Source organism: Muntiacus reevesi, chromosome 2 (assembly GCF_963930625.1).
Source record: "Muntiacus reevesi chromosome 2, mMunRee1.1, whole genome shotgun sequence".
Taxonomy (NCBI): Eukaryota; Metazoa; Chordata; class Mammalia; order Artiodactyla; family Cervidae; genus Muntiacus; species Muntiacus reevesi.
Window position 1 is genome coordinate 12756466 of NC_089250.1, and position 19751 is coordinate 12776216.

A 19751-nucleotide genomic window follows, 5' to 3' on the forward strand; every position below is an offset into this window, starting at 1 on the left:
AAAAGTCAAAGACAGCATGAAACAGAGTCTAGGGCCAGATGCCATATCCAGAGCAAAAGCATCCATGGTCCTGATTCCTCCAACTAATTGCTAATTTAATTTGGATAAGGATAAAATCATCCCTTAAAAATATATTAATTACACTAATTCAATTTAAATCATTCATCTCTTCTTGACCCTTGTCACTTGAGAATCCTGCTTCCTGCATCATCTGTTTTTCTCCTAAGCATCTTTCATGTTAAGACATAAAGATTGCCTACATGCTGGGTGCACATTAACACATTTTGATAATCCTGCCCTGTTTCTGGAGAAATATGACCTACAGGAAATTGAGTCATGGGCCATTTTCTCTAAATTAAAGATGAACTAAGTTCTCACTTGATCTAAAGCACCTCAGGGAAAATTACATTACAGGTTTCATTGGCTTCTAGATTACTGAAGCTGGAAATAGATATCCCCAGCCTCCAGCAAGGGAACATCACTCGGAGACACATTTGGGGTTAAAACAGATTTCCTAAGAATCAGTAGTTCTCTCTCTCAGGTAAGTACTGAAATCCCTCATTCTGGGTCTAACTAAAAGTATCAATCAAGTTAATGAGAAACAGCGGAACAAACCCATTACCTGGATGTCCCCAATGCTCTGTTCCCTATTGACATCATATCTAATGATGAAATCTCCCAAAATGCCATTCTGGGCAATCTTGGCTTGCTGGACCACAGTAGGCTTAAAAACAACTTTGGCAAAAGTTTCATTTTGGTTGATAACAGTAGAAGGAGGTGGCCCAGAATCATCTGTAGGCAAGATAGAAACATAATGAATAACTGAATAACTTTTTCTGAAAAGAAACCAGATCTATTTTGCATGGAGACAGAAAGTTAGCCTTTATTTTATTTCAAGTTTGCATTGCAGATGAATTCCCAAAAGTTTGTACTGGTAACATATCTCAATGCATGAGATATATTAGCTTGCATTTCATCTCTATGTCTTCTTCTAAATCCTTTCTTACAAGAATTTTAAAAACACACAAAAGGAGAGAAGATAGTAAAGTGAACCCTCATGGAACCATCATCCGACCCAACAATTTCATCAATATTTTACCAGTCTCATTTTATCTGGTTTTATGGATTCTCTCACCATTTCTTTTTAATTCTTTGGATGTGCCACATGGCATGTGGGATCTTAGTTCCCTGACCAGGGATCGACCCTGTGCCCCCTGTATTGGCAACACAGAGTCTTAAGTCAGTGGACTACCAGAGAAATCTCCCTTTCACCATTTTTTTTTTGCTAGAATTTTAAAACAAATCTGAGGCATCATATTTCACCATAAATGCTTCTTTGTGCATGAGGGCATTTTTGAACTGCATAAATACTTCAGCCTTGTCTGACTCTTTGTGACCCAATGGACTATAGCCCACCTGGCTCCTCTGTCCATGGGAAGAATACTGGAGCGGGTTGCCATTTCCTCCTCCAGGGGATTTCCCTGACCCAGGGGTTGAACCCACATCTCTTAAGTCTCCTGAACTAACAGATGGGTTCCTTACCACAAGGGACATCTGGGAAGCCCAAAATACTTTACGTATCTCTACAAGAACTTTTTTCAGCATAACCACAAAACTGGTATCAAAAGTAACAAAATTAATGCTTTGTGCTTTAATATCATCAAATACTCAGCTTGCATTTAAAGTTTCTTGATTCTCTGGAAAATGTCCTAGAATGGTAGCTTTGCTTGACTCAGGATCATAACAAAGTCCCCACATCACATTTGACTGACATTTCTGAAGTCTCTTGTAACCCACAAATGTCCCCTCTGTCTACCCTTTTACTAATGCTACATATACATGTTGTGAAACACCAGTCTTCTCTTCTATGCAGTTTCTCACATTCTCTATGTCATGATGGTTTTTCTGTCCTGTCTTTTGGTCCCCTGCTCTCCTGGTCCCCGACTCTGGCTTGAACGTAGCATCACAGGGAGCAGAAAACAAACCAATGCCCAGGCCAAGAGCTCATTTAATTGTTCCGGGACACAGTCAAGGTGTTGGGTCTTTTAAATTTCCCCTGTGAGTCTAATGCTCCGGCAAGCTTGAGGCTCACAGCTCAGTCCCCTGCATCTCCTTCTGTTCGGTGGGTAGAGCTAGAGGCTGGTTAGATTCCGGTTCAATGCTGTGGACAAGAACACTTCCTGGTGATGCTGAGTCTTTACTTCTTTACCACATCAAGAAGTACACAATATCTAGTTGTCTGCTTTTAGTTTCAGTAAAAGAGTGCTGGACGGTTCTGATCACCCATGATGAAATTCCTCATCAGTCTTTCCCTTAACAGATTTATCAGTCACTGATGATGTTTGTTCACTGTTAATCAGAGTTGCAAAAGGGCGGTTTCTGATTCTCTCGTTCCTCCCATACGCAATTCTTCCATAAGGAGCGCTTCACCATCAATCATTTGGTTCTTATAACGTGCTACTTGTCCAGAAGGTTTATGACTCATTAAAAAAAACATTTCCCAAAGGCTTCCCCAGCACGAAACTTAGGATGTAAATTAAAATTCCAGAAAGAGGAAGAGATAAATGATTTTTTTCTGTGACTTAAGAAAAATGAGTGAGATGATACATTAAGCAAAGAACAATCTCGTTTTACTCCTAACTTTCATTTCCTTCAGTAAGACACACTACGGAGAACTATTTCACAGACTACCCACCTTTGTAAATCCAATCAATACTGTGTCTATATGTTGAGCAACTAGCTTTTTGAGATTTGTATGCATTATGAAGAATAGGAAAATGAGGAATTCCTAAACATCAGTATGTGGAGACTTTTAACCCAGATACTGCATCAAAGACTGGCTTGAAATTGCCGCAAAGCATCCGATTCTCTTTTTAAATCTATTCAAGTTGATACCATGGAGTAAGCTGACCAACAATTTTCCGTCCTTAATTAGCAAAACAAAAAAGGAAACGAGGCATCATTTGCCCATGGTAATTTGTGTCTAAGAATAAGAACTCAAAGGAAGTTTAAACAAGAATAAAAACTCAAAGGAAGTTTAAACATTTCCTTCAACAACAGAGACAATTAATTTTAAGACACCATTTAGGTGTAACCTTAACAGGAACCACAAGGCAGAATTGATTCTTCTATTATTTATACTTACCAAGGGCAGGAATTTCAGGACTGACCAGAGAGGTAGCAAACAGGGAAGTCTGTTCTTGCAGAAAGTCAGTTGTAGGTGAGAGAATATTTCCAACAGATCTGCTCATTGGAAAAAGGTGCTGGGAAAATCTCCAGGGGACCGTGAAGAGTGCCAGCCTGTGTTCTCTGGAGTCGTCTCTCACTGATGATTACTGGTCAAGCACCACAAGTGAGAGGTAAGAAAATACCCTAGCTAAGAACTCGAGATGACAACTGAGACCCAAGGACCTGCACTTGATCCTGGGTCCACCTGTTATCCATGAGATTTTGGGCAGGTTTGAGCCCTGGTTATCTCATCTGTAAAATGGGTTAGCGGTCTACCAAACACACTCTTGACATGGTTGTGACGTGACGTAGTTAGCACCATTCTGATTCATGGGGAGCAGTCATGCTTGCTAATATCATCATCAACCAGAAACAGGTACAAAATAGAAGTGCTGGTGAATTAGACATAAGACAATACATCGTGTCAAAGTTGGGATACTCTATGCAAGGAAGAGGAAAGAACAACTTCTGGAAACATGGTTGAATCAGAGTCATCTTGAGGGAAAACATAAGATACAGAAGAAAGTATTCACTATCTCCATTTACACGAAGCTCAGGAGCAGGCAAGACTCACGCCGATCGGAAGAGCATACTGGGGCCTCTCTCCGTGGGTGTGAGCCTCGCCAACCCCTCCCGCAGGAGACCGTCGCAGTCAGCCAGCCCCTGCTTCTTGGTGACCACGTGTGACCCAAAGGCTGTGATTGAGAATCTTCCTTAAGCTACACACTTAAGGTTTATATACTTTATTCTATGCATACCCCAATTTTGTAAAAAAATTTAAACTTGTTGAAAGTTGCACAGCACAAGAGATTGAATGAGTAACTCCCAGGATGGAACATAGTATTGTTTGTCGGGTGGACCTCTGCCTTGGGGTAAATCTTTTTGTGTGGGCATTTATACATACAGGGTAATCCTGATGGTATTACACAGCATAGTAGCTGGCAGAACGAGGACCAGGCACAGAGGTCAGGGAAACATTTTCTTGTGCAGTTATCCCTATGTATGTGCGTGCTCAGTTGTGTCCGACTTTGTGACCCCATGGACTGTAGCCGCCAGGCTCCTCATTCCATGGAATTTTCCAGGCAAGAATACTGGAGTGAGTTGCCATTTCCTTCTCTAGGGATCTTCCTGACCCAGGAATTTGAACCCTGGGCAGTCTGAACTGCAAGCAGTCTGCTGCTTGGCACGAAATTCTTTACCAACTGAGCCAGCAGGGAAGCCCTCCGCATCCCTCAGCTCTAAGAAAGATGTCCTGTTGGCCGAGGCAGGCTCACAACTTGTCTCGCTAGCAGTGCTCCGGCAAACCCTAGATGAGTTCATCATCTGCCAGGGGATACAGACCAGCTCTACTGTGTGGTTTTGAACCAGCAGCCATCACCTGGGAACTTGCTAGAAACACAAGTTCTTGGGCTCGTCCCAGAAACCTGGAGTCAGAAACCCTGCAGATGGAACCAGGAATCTGTATTTTCACGAGGCTTCCCAGGTGATTCTGGTTCCTGCCCAGACAATGATGGTGTGCCTTTGATGTATGTGAGTGGGCAGCACGAGATTCTCTCCAACCTTCAAAGTTGACACAAATGAGATTTTACTCTTACACTGTCAAGGGGAACAAACCAGTCAATAGTAAAGGAAATAAACTCTGAATATTCACTGGAAGGACTGAAGCTGAAGCTGAAACTTCAATCCTTTGACCCCCTGATGCAAAGAGTCAACTCATTAGAAAAGACCCTGATATACGTGTAACTCTATGGCTGATTCATATCAATGTATGACAAAACCCACTGAAAAATAAAAAACAAAAAATAAAAAAAAAAGAAAAGACCCTGATGCTGGGAAACAGTGGAGGCAGAAGAAGGGGGAGATAGAGGATGAGATGGTTAGATGGCATCACTGACTCGATGCACGTGAGTTTGAGCAAGCTCCAGGAGATAGTGAAGGACAGGGAAGCCTCACATGCACAGTCCATGGGGTCACAAAGAGTCGGATATGACTTAGGGACTGAACAACATTGTAAGGTCGTACCTACCATTTTGTGTTTCAAGTCTTTCTTGTTGAAATGGTCTTTACAATTACCCTGAATTAATACCATTCATAGTTGAATGAAAGCACCAAGGATTAAAAAGCATAATTTCTCTCTTCATAATTCATTTGACTAGCCTCTTTGATATAAGCCATGAGAAAGGATAGTGTATTATTATTTTAGTTTCCTACTGACCTCTGATGTTTGCTAGTGTGTGATGAAAATTCATGAGATTCCTCTAAATGGGCTTCTTTTATGTACCCAAAGAGTGGGTTGATTCCCAACAGGGTTATTCACCAAGAAGCCCAGTTCCTGAGGTTGACCTCCACCCACAAAGTATCAGACAGTCGATGTGACCCAAAGAATTTTCCACTACCTATCAAAAAAATATATAAAGGCCCACTGGGAAAAATTCCAGAGAAGTATCTCTAGAACATAAAATCCTCTTTTTATTAGAGAAAGAAAAAAATCAATGAGGCTGCCCCTAATGGCTGACCAAGATCGAAAAGCAGAATAGTACTATTTAGCTTTTCTTGCATGTGAACAAGGGTCATGCTGCCTGCCACAAAATCGGAAGCACAATGAGCTAATTTATTAGCAGGGCCCTCAGCAATCACGGGATGTGTCCTAAACATAATGAAGAGTGCAACGGAACAGGTTGGGAGCAGACCAAGATAAGGAGAATCTGACCTACTTTCTAATGAGAACCCACATATCCTGGCTTGCCCTTCTTCACACCCACTTGGTCAGGGCTAGCAGTGAACTTCGTGATTGCTTGGAGTTGGAGGAAGCTGTGTTTTCTCATACCATCTCACTGTTTTCACCCAAGCAAGAGTGGTCTCCTGCAAGATGACCTTCACGGGCACAGGACTGCCTGTAGGGCAACCCCTGAAGAGACTGGTCTGTCTCCACCCACTCTTCCCTGCTTCTCAGGTCATCAGCATCCCCATGAGGCCTTCTTCCTGTCTGAAGTCCCATATCTTTTAACTGGAAAATATGTGTTATTTCAGAACACATACAATATCAAGGTAAGTGGGCTCCAGAGTTTGATAGACTCAAACAACTGACTTAACATCTCTGAGCTTCTCAGTTCCACGTCTTTTAAATCCACATCATAGAATCATGGTCAGAATTAAATGACATCACACCTAAAAAGGAACTAAGGATGGTGCTGTTGCTAAGTCGTATCAGACTCTTTGCGACCCCCTGGACTGTAGCCTGCCGGGTTCCTCTGTCCATGGGGTTTCCCAGGCAAGAATATTGGAGTGGGATGCCATTCCCTTCTCCAGGGGATCTTCCTGACCCACAGATCAAACCCATGGCTCCTGCACTGCAGGTGAATTCTTCACTGTCTGAGCCACCAAGGAAGCCCCACCAGACACACAATAAATACTTAATACATACTAGCCCCCAACCTCTTTCCCTCAAGAAGCACCTTGTTATTCTGTCTAGGATGAAAGGGAACTCATGAAAAAAAGAAGACATTTTGGTAACATATAGTTTACATTTTCCGATAGCAGGTTTCTGTATAACACTGAAAACTTAGTAAAGACAAATATTCATTATTTGGAGAAAAAAAGGCACATCATGAAGAACATTCATAACAGGGAATTCAACAATGTCTGGCTCAATTGGTAAAGAATCTGCCTGCAAAGCAGGAGACCCTGGGTTCAGTTCCCAGGTCGGGAAGAGCCCCTGGAGAAGGGACAGGGTACCCACTCCAGTACTCTTGGGCTTCCCTTGTGGCTCAGCTGGGAATGCGGGAGGTCTGGGTTTGATCCCTGGGTTGGAAAGATCCCCTGGAGGAGGGAAAGGCCGCCCACTCCAGTATTCTGGCCTGGAGAATTCCATGACACAGACACGACTGAGAGGCTTTCACTTTCACTTCACATACAGCGAACAGCCTTTATAAAGGTTGTGGAGGTAGTGGCTTCTCAAGAGTTCCCTGAAATTATATACAGAATTTGGCATGAAACTGTACATGTGTACTTTTTTCTGGACAGATGTCTGTAGCTTTCACCAGATTCTCCAAGGAGCCCCTTTAAGGTTAAGAACCACACATACAAGTGCTATGAAGTATTCCCATCCTGGCGGTCCAGTGACGAAGACTCCCATTGCATGGGCCTGGGGTTCGAGTCCTGTTCGGGGAACTGGATCCCACATGCCACAGCTAAGAGTCTGAGAGCGGCAGCTAAAGATTCCATGTGCCACAACTAAGACCTAGCACAGCCACATAAACAAACAAATAATTTAAAAATTCCTATTTTCCCCATCGATTCTATCTTGTAACGATAAGACATTGTTTATTTTGCATAAAAGGTGAAGAGAACAGGATGTTATTTACAGACAAACACTCCCCTCCTAGACAACCACATGGGGGGAAAGGAAAGCCAGTTGCTATGTACAGTGTCTAAAGGTGAAAAAATTTAAGAGCAAAGAACCGCAGTCAAGGTCATCAGCTGCACGCTACACCCCTTTCACTCCACTGGTGGGGGATTTCCTGGCCCGTTTCCTCTGGGCCTTGGGTTTGCCCACTGTCAGGGAAAAGCAGCCAACACCTGGTGAGTTTACAGAAGCATTTCCAAACACTGTCCCCTCATTTCCCCTGGAAAAGAGGTTAAGCTGCCTGTGTTTGTTTATGTCACCTGCTCACCTGGGCTGCAGTGGGGAGAGCTCTTCAACAGAGGGAAAGAATAATTGGGCAGCTACCCTCCTATCATTGAGAAAAAGGCAAATTCAGGCCAATCGGCAGAGTGTTAACGGAAAAAGTGATGGGGATGTAATTACAGCATGGTGACTATGGTTAATAATACAGTAGTGCATATTTTGGAGTCACTAAGGGAGCCGATCTTAAAAGTTCTCAGCTCACACACACACAAAAATTCTGTAACTGTGTATGGTGAGGGATGTCGCCTAGGTATATTGCAACCATCATTTTGCATCATATACAAATATCAAATCAGACATAGAAAACAAGCTTAAGGTTACCAAAGAGGAAAGGGGAGAGGGGTAAATCAGGCATTTGAGATGAATATATATACTATAAAATAGGGTATCTCCCACGGCTCGACAGTAAAGAATTTGCCTGCAATGTAGGAGATGTGAGTTTGATCCCTGGTTCAGGAAGCTACTCCGGAGGAGGAAACAGCAACCCACTCCAGTATTCTTGCCTGAGAAATCCACAGACAGAAGAGCCTGGCGGGTTACAGTCCACAGGGTTGCAAAGACTTGGATGTGACTTAATGACTAAGTAGCAACAATATATATAAAATAAATAATCAAAAAGAATCTCTACTTAATATTCTGAAACAAACTATACGGGAAAAGAATCTGGAAAAGAATATGCATGCGTGCTAAGTCACTTCAGTTATGTCCGACTCTTTGTGACCCCATGGACCATAGCCCGCCAGGCTCCTCTGTCCATGGCAAGAATACTGGAGTGGGTTGCCGTGTCCTCCTCCAAGAGGTCTTCCTGACTCAGGGATCAAACCCATATCTCCTATAGTCCCTGAATTACAGGTGGATTCTTTACCACTGAGCCACTGAAGTCCCTGAAAAAGAACAGATATGTGTATATGTAAACTGCATCCCTTTGTCGTACACCTGAAACTGACACAGGGTTGCAAATCAAATATGTGTCGATTAAAGAAAAACACTTTTGTTAATTTTTAAAAACTGCCCACTCTAAGTTCTTCAAGGGCAGTGACAATGGTGGTGGACATCTGTTGCACAGGGCAGGAACGTGGTGAGGACTCGCTGTGAGCTTTCGGAACGTTTCACATGGACACGGCTCAACACATCGGCACATACTCGGGCCAGTGGACGGAGGGGCCCTTCAAGAGGATCATCATGAAAGTGTTTTGATGGGTGTGGCAGGTGCTCTAGTTGAAACATGGCACATGCTTCCACCTCTGGTTTCAGTCACATCTGTGGCAGACAGTGCCACCCGCCTAGACAACGTCCCACCTTGTATAGCCAGCTAACACAGCAGGAAAAAGGAAGAAGCAGAGTGAGGTGTCGTGAAGAAGAGGAGGATGCTCAGCAGTATTAAGTGAAAGAGAGAAGGTCACCCTCCCAGGTGTCTCTGAGCCATCCTGCTACCAGCTAGCTGACACCCACCCAGCTACAATGGACGAGATATCGTGGGTCCTCCTATCAGCATTAAAAACAAAACAAAACAGACCCGACCCTGGAGCCAAGTGATTCATACATCAGTGATTTTTGCACCGAACAATGCTGGAAACCCTCACATAACAGCCAGATTGCTTCCTGGCAAAGGTACAGAGGCCAAGCAGGGCCATACCCTTCCAGCTGCAGCCTGGAGACTGGATCCCGGGGGGGACATACGGCAGCGGGGAACCAGACCTGGGGGTGAACTGTTAGTCACAATGCAGCCTTTAACAGTGCAGGGTGGCCAGAGTTAGCAAAGAAAAAGGATGTCCCATCACATCTGAATTTCAGATACACCACCAGTGACTTTTTAGGATAAGCATGTCTCAGATACTGCATGGGACACATTGTCTACCTGGAGTTTCAAATTTAAACCCAGCATCCTCTCTTTTATCTGACAATTCTGGAAAAGGAAAGGATCTGTATTCTTGTAACAAGTCTTCTGGAACCAAACTCTGCCTCTGAATCCCTCCTTCACAACAGAATATGAGCCATACCCAAGATCTGGAGAACTTAACCAACTTAAACAACCAGGAAGGGGGCGACAGAGGATGAGGTGGTTGGATGGCATCACTGACTCAAGGAACATGAGTTTGAGCAAACTCCAAGAGGTAGTGAAGGACAGAGAAGCCTGGCATGCAGCAGTCCATGGGGTCGCAAAGAGTCGGACGCAACTTAGCAACCAAACAACAAAAAACCAGGAAGGTGTTGAAAACCCAATGGCATCTTCATTGCTGATAGTTATTTATTCCTAAACTCTTTTAACAAATCCTTACTGAGCACCCACTCTATGGCAGGCACCATGCTAGTTGCCTCCATGACAATCCTGAGGGCCATCACAGCAAACAGCAGGGTCAGGAGGTTAACAGACCAAGCACAGGAAAAGAAAAGTACGATTTTAAACAGATTCAAACAGCTCCTCACTGGTACAGATACACAAGACACTGTCGACACACACAAGTCTAGCCTGCAGTCAAAGGTGACTTGAACCTGCAGGACCCAAGACTGGTCATTAATTTGTCTTCAAAGACCCCGGCAGAGTCAACAATCTCATCTTCCAACATCAAAGGTAATGAAACTGTATTTTGAGTGGTTCTCTTCTTTCTAATGAAGCTTCCTTGGTTCTTAGGATTATTTTGTGGGAAGCTGACCTAGGAGTGATACAATTAAAAAGCAAGCTGTAGGCTGAGTTCCCGGGCAGGTGAAGGATACAGAGCACACATTGCTTTCAGAGCATTTGGTGGGGGATGGGGGTGGGGGGGGGGGCGAGGATATGGGTTCTAAAACCCTAAAACATAATTTTTTTTTCCAAAATAGATACAAGTGAACTTACATACAAACCAGAAATACATCTACAGACATGGAAAACAAATTTAGGGTTACCAAAGGGGAAAGGTGGGGTGGGGAAGAAATAAATTAGGAGCTTGGGATTAACATATACTACTATATATGGGCTTCCCAGGTGGCTCAGACAGTAAAAAATCTGCCAGCAATACAGGAGATCCTAGTTCGATCCCTGGGCCAGGAAGATCTGGAGAAGGGAATGGCAACCCACTCCAGTATTACTTCCTGGAGAATTCAATGGACAGAGGAGCCTGGCTGGCTAAAGTCCATGGGGTCGCAAAGAGTCGGACATGACTAAGCACAGCACGTAAGGGAGAAGGATATGAAAAAACAGATGCATGCGTACGAATAACCGAGTCACTTTGTTGTACACCTGAAAGTGACACAACCCTGTAAGTTAACTACACTTCAACTTTTTTAAATGGTTAAAAATAAATGCATAAAAGTAATTCATCTAAAAAAAGCTGCTGCTCTAGGTCAGGGTCCTAATAGATTTCATGTCCCTGCATTCTGCTGGGAGGTCCAAAGTAAGGCTCCTAACATTTACCAACTGTCAAAACCTCCTGGGGTGCTTTGAAAAATGCAGCTGTCTGAAAAGAGAGACAGAAAGTGGATTAGTGGTTGCCTGGGGCTGAGGTTGGAACAGGGAGTGACTGCAAAGAGGCACAAACATCTTTTCAGGGTGATAGGAATGTTCTAAACTTGGATTGGGCTGATGGTTGCGCAACTCTGCAAGTGTACAAAAATCACGGAGTTAGAAGACTTAAAATAAGTAAATTTTGTGCTATGCAAACTCAGCCTCGATAAAACTGTTTTTTAAAAAAGCTAAGAATGGGACTTCCCTGGTGGTCCAGTGGTTAAGAATTTGCCTGCCAATGCAGGGAACAAGGGTTCAATCCCTGGTTTGGGAAGATCCCACAGACCCCAGAACAACTAAGCTGGTGAGCCGCAGCTACTGAAGACCGCATGCCTAAAGCCCATGCTCCACAAGAGAAGCCACAGCAACGAGAAACCTATACACCACCACGTGGGAGTAGCCCCCATCCACCGCAACTGGAGAAAGCCAGGCACAGTAACGAAGATCTAGCAAAGCCAAAAGTAAATAAATAAAGAACAATTTTAAAAAGAAATAAGCAAAGAATATAAAGGATAAACTATGCAAGTCACAGAGCCATATCTGTTTGGTGGTAGGAAGATTTTTGAGCATTATTCTCTAGCATTACAAATAAATAAATAAAAAGCACTCATAAAATTTTCAGTTTCTCGTAGAATAGACTCAAATATCACACCTCAAAATACAGTTACTGAGGCCTCAACCTGGGTAAATTCCAATTCAAGTGTTTGAGTGAGGACTCAGTCATCTGTTATTTTTTTTTAACCTCTCCAGGTAACTCTAGGGTATAGCCAGGTTTGAGCATCACTGATATAACGCTAAAGGAGATGAAAAAGGCAAGGTACCTTATTTCTAATAATGTTTATCTCATTTTATTTTACTCTGAGCCATCAGAGATCTGATCATAAAAGAAAATTTTATGGCCCCAACCAGTTTTTTGTTTTGCTTTGCTTTTTTTTTTTTTTTTGAATCATGGAAAGGGCAGTAATTCAGGTGCCATAGGACCACAAGAAGTTTGAGATTTTAACCTAGAAAGTGAGGTAACCAGCTTTAAACCAATCATATAGATGGAATAGTTATCCAGGTTATAACTTAAGAAGATCGTCAGACATCCAGGCATGTTCCAGAAAAGAATTAATTTCAAATACTCTTGTTCCATCGAGCCCCCAAATCATCAAGTTACTGAAGGAGAAGGAAGCAGGGTGACAGAAGAGAGAGGGAGTGTGCTCTTGCACTGAACACCAATTTGTAACCTGTTAGAGTTTGAACCACACACACAAGTTAACTGTTTTAATAATCCAGAAAGTAGAAAGCTTTGACTTGCAAATTACTTCTCACAGCATTGGCTTTCACACTGAGACCATTCATTTATGGTTCAACAACCATGGGCCCAACACATGAGACAAGGAAACTGAGGCAAAAGTAGGTTCCATGGCTGTTAGGCTTTCTCTTCTTTTAATGTACCTAGGGGGAGACATGGAATCTGAACTCACACCCTAAGTATTTTACAAAAGCTCCCAGGGAGGGCTGTCCTAGAAGTCTGGTGTGTAGAGGCTGAGTCTAGTAGCTAGCACGCGGTCATTCTTATCTAGAACTGCTTCCCTAACAATATCAGCGGGTCCAGCGGATAGAGATTTGCTCAGAGAGCATCCAGAAGTCTGACCTCAGAGGCCCGCGCTGGCTCCAGTCCACATTCACACGCTCGCAGCCCACGTCCTGGTCTCAGTTCTATTCTAGCTGCATCTCTACCCAGGGGCTTTTGGAACACACGCAACAACATCCAGGCACAATCACAGCATCCTGTGCCTCTGGCTCCTTCCTGCAGCGGCTGTTTTGCAGGAACAGAAGCAGCTGAGCTCTGGACCGGACTGAGGAGCAAAAAGGGCCCCAGTCCACCGCACCTGGCCCGGGGAACGGCCCGTGAGATCTCTCACTCTATAAGGCCAGATATCTGGTCTGGTGCAAAGAGCCAGGAAAACAATTTTCTTAAAAATAAACAAATTCCCAGGAGATCAATGGTCTGGAAACATTCCTTGGAGATTCCCACAGGCCCTGCTGATAAGCAGTGAGCAACTTTACAAACAACCATCAGGATTCAGACCTACCCCTTACAAGATGGCCCACACACCACCACGCAGACACATCTTGGAAGAGTCATGGTGGTTCTGAACCCAGCAGGACACACAGGCACTTCATTTCTGCAGCGGGATAACCATCCTTCCCATGTGGGATAATTTCCTGATAAATTACGATTAGGAAAAAATGAAATTTTAAAACAGTCTTTGTTATTAGTTTAGGTGTGTATTTTTCTTGTTTCTTTTCCCCCTTTTCTTCTCTACTTTGCAGACACCTAATCAGCTATCTACTCTTTAAAAGGCATCGTGTTTAATACCATAGGGAGGGACTTTGCTGGCGGTCCAGTGGCTAAGACTCCATGCTCCCAACACAGGGGGCCTGGGGTCCATGCCTGGTCAGGAAACTGAGATCCCACGTGCCACAACTAAGACTGGATGAAGCTAAATAAATAAATGACAAATATTTTTTAAAAAACTATTGCAAGGCGACAAAGATTAATCTGACAAAGTCCTGTTTCAAAATCATTTATGAAAATAAAATCATTTATGATCTAATAGGAGAGATGAGATTTACAGAGGAAAAACTAAATAGAAGGTAATTGTAATAATGACGATGATTAAGATTTTACTCGGCATGAAAGGTTCTCAATGACTCTGAGAAGCAGTTATAATCCCTATTTACAGATGTGTAAGCTGAGCCTCACAGGGCCCAGGTCATTTTTCCCAAGGATATTAACTCTTAACTGATCACAAATCCATTAACCCTACCCACGGTGACCTCAATGATCTAAGAATGATGTCTTCTATCTCACATCATTTCTGAATGTCAGGTCTCTTGACAATAGCTTTAACTTTTTGATGAGATCTGGACAGACTGCAAACTCATTGTTTGTAGTTAACTTTCAACAAAGACCTGCATCCATGCTCCACTCTTTGAGAGCGAACTCTCTCTCTCATCCAGAGTTGTTCACTGAACTGCGTGCTGGGGACACAGCTAGTAGCTTCCGCACTGTTTACTCTTCACACTAATAGCTCCAGGTCTTCACTATTTTCGCCTCAAGTAAGATAACGACATTCTCTTATTCCTTGTGTCATTTCTCGCCTCTCCTTGCAACCTCATCCCAAAATATTCTCATACAAGAAGGCTTATTGGGCAACTCTGCACCCTCCTTGCAGTCACAGGGGTTGAATTCAGGTTCTGTATTTTCTGCAGTCTCTTATCATTCAGCCTTTCCCTGAATCCTTTACCTCGGCATCACAGGTACCCAAAGTCTTGTCATTTTAACCCTGGTGCAATTTTGGGGGCACATCTGTCTTGTTATCCAACTTGACATTAGATCTTACAGATATATTTAGGATAAGGCTGAATGCAAGTGAATATTAAATATTAACTATTAGTTGACATTAATATAGCAATTCAATTAGGTTGAATTTTTCATGATCATCTCAACAAAGAGTGTTACTTAAAAAATTAGAATATGAGGGGACTTCCTTGGTGATCCAGTGGTTAAGAACCCACCTGCCAACCCAAAGGACATGGGTTCAATGCCTGGACCTAGAATGAAGATGCCACACATCCTGGGGCAACTTCTCAAGGAGCAACCCTCAAGGAGCAACTACTGAAGTCTACTCGCCCTAGAGTTTACCATCTACAAGAGAAACCCAAGCACCACAACTAGATAAAGCCCACACAAAGTAATGAAGACCTATCACAGTCCAAAATTAATTAATTAGTTAACTTTAAAAAAATTAACATCTGAGAGAAACTCAAATTAACTGCTGATGAACACAAATGTCTGTGTCTAAATCAAATTTCCAGTACATATTTTTCACTAATTTTAGAAAGAATATAGCACATTGTTTAGATGTTTCTGTTAATGTTAAATGCTTGTTTTGAAAACAGAGTATTAAAAAATAAGGGAAAATAAAAAACAGTATTAGACAATGACCCCATCATCCCTCACTCATAAATGATTACTTTACATGACTTCCTAGTCTTTGGTCAGCTTCACAGTTACCATATTTAACATTAAAGTGTACGTACAAGTGTGTCTCTTTTTTCCTATCACATGACGAATTGTTTTTACAATCCCAATTTACTAATCACATCTGTGTGCTTGAATATTTAGGATGAAGGAATGCTTTTGCTACTACAAACATCATCAAACATGTTCATATATATACCCATCCCATTATATAACCATAACATTTTAGATGTCTCACCAAGGGCAGATTCTCAGAAGTGACAGAACAGTGAGAAATGATTAGAACATTGTAAAATCTCCTGAAAGAGTATGGCTTAAAAAAATGGGGCATTATTGGGACTTTCCTGGTGATCCAATGGTAAAGTACCTGCCTTGCAATGCAGTGTACACAGGTTTGATCCCTGGTCAGGGAACTAAGATCCCACATGCCTCAGGACAACTTCTGCATGTCACCGCAAAAGATCCCCTGAACTGTAATCAAGACCCGATGCAGCCAAATAAATAAACTTTTAAAAAAATGCACAGGGCACTGTCTTTGCTCGGCTGCTGTCTTTCAGATCCCTGCTTCACCCTGGGCCTGGACGGCAGGGGCACCATCTGCCTTACCGCCAGGACACCTGAGCACGCCCGCCAGCACCTCTCACCTGGCCCCCGGCCGCTGCCCCTCTGCCGGCTGTTCTGCAGCCCCAGCACCTCCAGCTCCGAGATGCCTGGCCTCTCCATCACGGTCACCTCCACCGTCAGCCGCCCCACCAGCTGCTGGGGTCGCACGCTGACCACGTGCTCGTACTTTCCCAGCCGTCTCTGCAGGAGCTCCTCGTAACTCAGGAGGAAGGCGGCCTTGTCCTTGCTGGGAAGCACCACAGAAGCTCTGAATGTCTCCGTCCCCTTCTCCCTGGAAGGAAAAGGCGGCGGGGGGTCGGAGAAAGCCAGGCGCCCTCAAGTCCAAGACGGTCCCAGCCAAGCGCTCTCAGTGAGAACCCTCAGCATTCCCCACCAAGAATACTGCACCAAGAATAAGCCACCAACCACTGCAGCCGTCCCCACGATGCACCCTGAGAGGATTCAGGATGCAGAAAAATAGGAGACTGACCCGAGATAGTTAAGGTGCGTATCTAAGGACTTGTTTCAATGAGCCCAGACTCTCGCACCGTCCCATACACGGAAAAGCACTAACACCATTCACCGGAGACGTCTGGATTTTTTTCTGATTAGCGGTCATGTTCTGATGCTCAACTACATTTATTTTTTCAGTAGAACCTCCTCCATATCCGAGTCCTCCCTAACCTCTCTGGAACAGCCCCTCAGAGCCACCCGAGAGACGGTCTCCAGGGCTATGGTCCTCAAAAATGCCTCCAAGAAAACATAATCCTCGACTTCCAGGTTGTGCGAAACAGTCGACATCAGAAAGAAAAACTAGAATTTAGCTTTGGGAGGAGAAGCAAACGCCTACACCAGAGGAAGGTTATACGGGTTCAAGGAATCCTGAAAAGCAGAGAGTTCAAAGACCACGGAACCCTTCTACTTCCTTCTCCCTGACGCAGACCCGCGGGGGCAGAGCGGCAGAGGACTGATACAGGTGACCTCAAGGAAAAACACACAGGGACCCCCCGTGGTTGTGGTTAACACCCCGCACTGCCAACGCGGGGTGCCGGTGTCATCCCTGGTCCGGGAACTGAGATCCCACATACCACACTGCTGCTGCTGCTGCTAAGTCGCTTCAGTGGTGGCCGAAATAAATTTGTGGCCAAAATAAATTAATGAATAAAGTAACATTTTTTAAAAAAGGAAAGCAGATACATGCTGTGATCCAACTAAACAGAACTGTGGCATGATTCTGAACAATTTGTGAAGTGTAAAAAAAAGTAATAATAATCCTCATAAAGCCCACACCATTTTCTCTAGATCCTGTGATTATTTTTCTTCAAAAGGAACAGATACTTTTTTCAACTGGGCTAGCAGAGAAGGAAACAAATCTCAGTATACTAGGTGGCTCTGCAGTTAATGTTATTTACAGTCATTAAAAGTGAATTGACTTATTGGTCTTCAATGTTTGGATTAAGTTCATAGACAAAGAGTTCAAATACCATGACAGATCAGAATTTAAATGTTGATAATTCTGACAATGCAAAAGTAAATGATTAAGTAGGAAAAGAAAAGGTCAGGTGACATGCAGGAGCGGGAATACTACCATTGAAGATAACAGGGCTCATCTAGGATGGTATAACTCTGCTTATATTGAAGAAGAAAAGGAAATAATACAAAAATTTGGAATACAGAGAGAAAGTGGGAATATTATAAATCTGCTGAATCCTCTTTCTTCACAGCAGAGAATCAACAATCAATCAACATCTGATTTTTATCAAGAAATTTTTTTAAAAGCAAGACTATTGTCAAAGCTATGGTTTTTCCAGTAGTCACGTACAGATGCGAGAGTTGGACCATAAAGAAGGCTGAGTGCCGAAGAATTGATGCTTTCAAACTGTGGTGCTGGGGAAGACCCTTGAGAATCCCTCAGAGAGCAGGGAGATCAAAACAGACAATACTAAAGGAAATATTCATTGGAAAGACTGATGCTGAAGATAAAGCTCCAATACTTTGGCCACCTGATGAGAAGAGCTGACTCACTGGAAAAGACCCTGAGGCTGGCAAAGATTGAGGGCAGGAGGAGAAGGGGACAGCAGAGGATGAGACAATTGAACGGCACCACCGACTCAATGAACATGAGTCTGAGCAAACTCTGGGAGATAGTGAAGGACAGGGAAGCCTGGTGTGCTTAAGTTCACGGGGTCGCAAGGAGTTGGACATGACAAGTGGCTGAACAAGAACAATCATAATGTTTAGAATAAGGGAGGTAACTACCATAAAACTACAGAAATATCAGAAGTGGATCTTTCTAGGAAGTGAAAACTGGGGAATGGGGGTGAGTGGGTTTTCAATCATAAACCCTTAGCTACTATATTGTCAACCAATTATATTATATATTATTAATACGGTAAAAATAAAGAGACAAATCCTTGAAACAAAGAGTGAAAACAAGATGGGAAGTCAGAGAGGTAGAAACCTTGACAGTTGGCTGTAGTGGATGTCTAATTCCTGAATTCAAAGGTACTTACCCGTTATCTTCTGTGGTTTTATTCCTCTTCTCTTTTACCTTATCACCACTTCTCTTTTCTTTCTCTGTAATTTCTCCCTGATACACCTTGTCTCCAAGAAGCCTGAAACACAAGAGACAGCTGTCGGGGGGAGGGATGGGAGGAGGAATAATTAGGGAGTTTGGAGGGGACATGTACACGCTGCTGCCTTTGAGATGGCTAACCAGCAAGGACCTAGTGTATAGCACAGGCGACTCTGCTCAATGCTGTGTGGCAGCCTGGATGGGAGGGGAGTTTGGGGGAGAATGGGTACATGCATATGGGCAGCTGAGTCCCTTCACTGTTCACACAACATTGTTAATCGGCTATACTGCAATACAAAATAAAATGTTTAATTGAAAAGAAAAAAAGAGAGACTGTACTGCCAGCTTGCCAGGACAAAGTCAAGCATGGATCTCATAACCATGACAACCCTAGAAAATATTTCTGTTTGCCTCTTGGATATGCACCGAGAATGCATTCCAGACCAGGGCACTACCCTTGCATCACTCATTTCGTTCTAGGGCAAATTTCAACAGGTCCACATGTTAAGAGCCAACCAATGGTGTCTCTGATTCTCCAGGAGGAACACAGAAGACCTCCTCAAACAGACTTCCAAGAAGATGCACCAACTTGAATCCTGCCCAGACCTAAAATTAAACCCACACACCTATTTTGCATCTCTTTACCTCTTAGTTCAGGTGAAAAGAAGAAATATACGGTATCTAGTTATCAAAGGTTATCATGCTGGCTGGTCCTTCAGATGTCAGCTTCAACACTGACTCCTCTGAGCCACCTCCCCAACTCCTCGACCTAAAAGAGCCCCCTCAGTCCTACTTGTCATCTCTATAGCACTCACTACCGTCTGAAGGCAATCTTATTATTCATCTGTTTGCTTATTTGTTTCTCTCCAGAGGAATTTCTAGAGCAGAGCAACACCCATTTTTTTCAAAGAAGTAGACCAATCACCTTGAAGTATGCCTGGCCTGGGGTGGGTAGCCATTTGTTGGAGGGAAAGAAAAAGGAAATGAAGGGGAGGAGAAAAGAAGAGAGGAATGGGACGAAAGAAGAGATAATAAAAAGGAGGAAGGGGGAAATGGGGATGGAAGGAAGAAGGCAGAGGGGAGGGAAGCAACCTTCTTTCCCATGGACAGTCCTTTGGGTTGAGAATTTATATATTCT

General features: G+C 43.4%; 1 protein-coding gene across 1 annotated transcript in view; it reads right to left on the bottom strand.

The window, feature by feature from the left end:
• The window catches only part of ITIH5 (inter-alpha-trypsin inhibitor heavy chain 5), an 82430-nt gene that overhangs the window by 36126 nt on the left and 26553 nt on the right, over positions 1-19751 (bottom strand). The window contains exons 4-6 of the mRNA XM_065920960.1: positions 18552-18653; positions 16080-16330; positions 623-792 (exon numbers count right to left, since the gene is read on the bottom strand). Coding sequence (XP_065777032.1) covers positions 623-792; positions 16080-16330; positions 18552-18653 — 523 coding nt within the window. The remainder of the gene's footprint in view (positions 1-622; positions 793-16079; positions 16331-18551; positions 18654-19751) is intronic.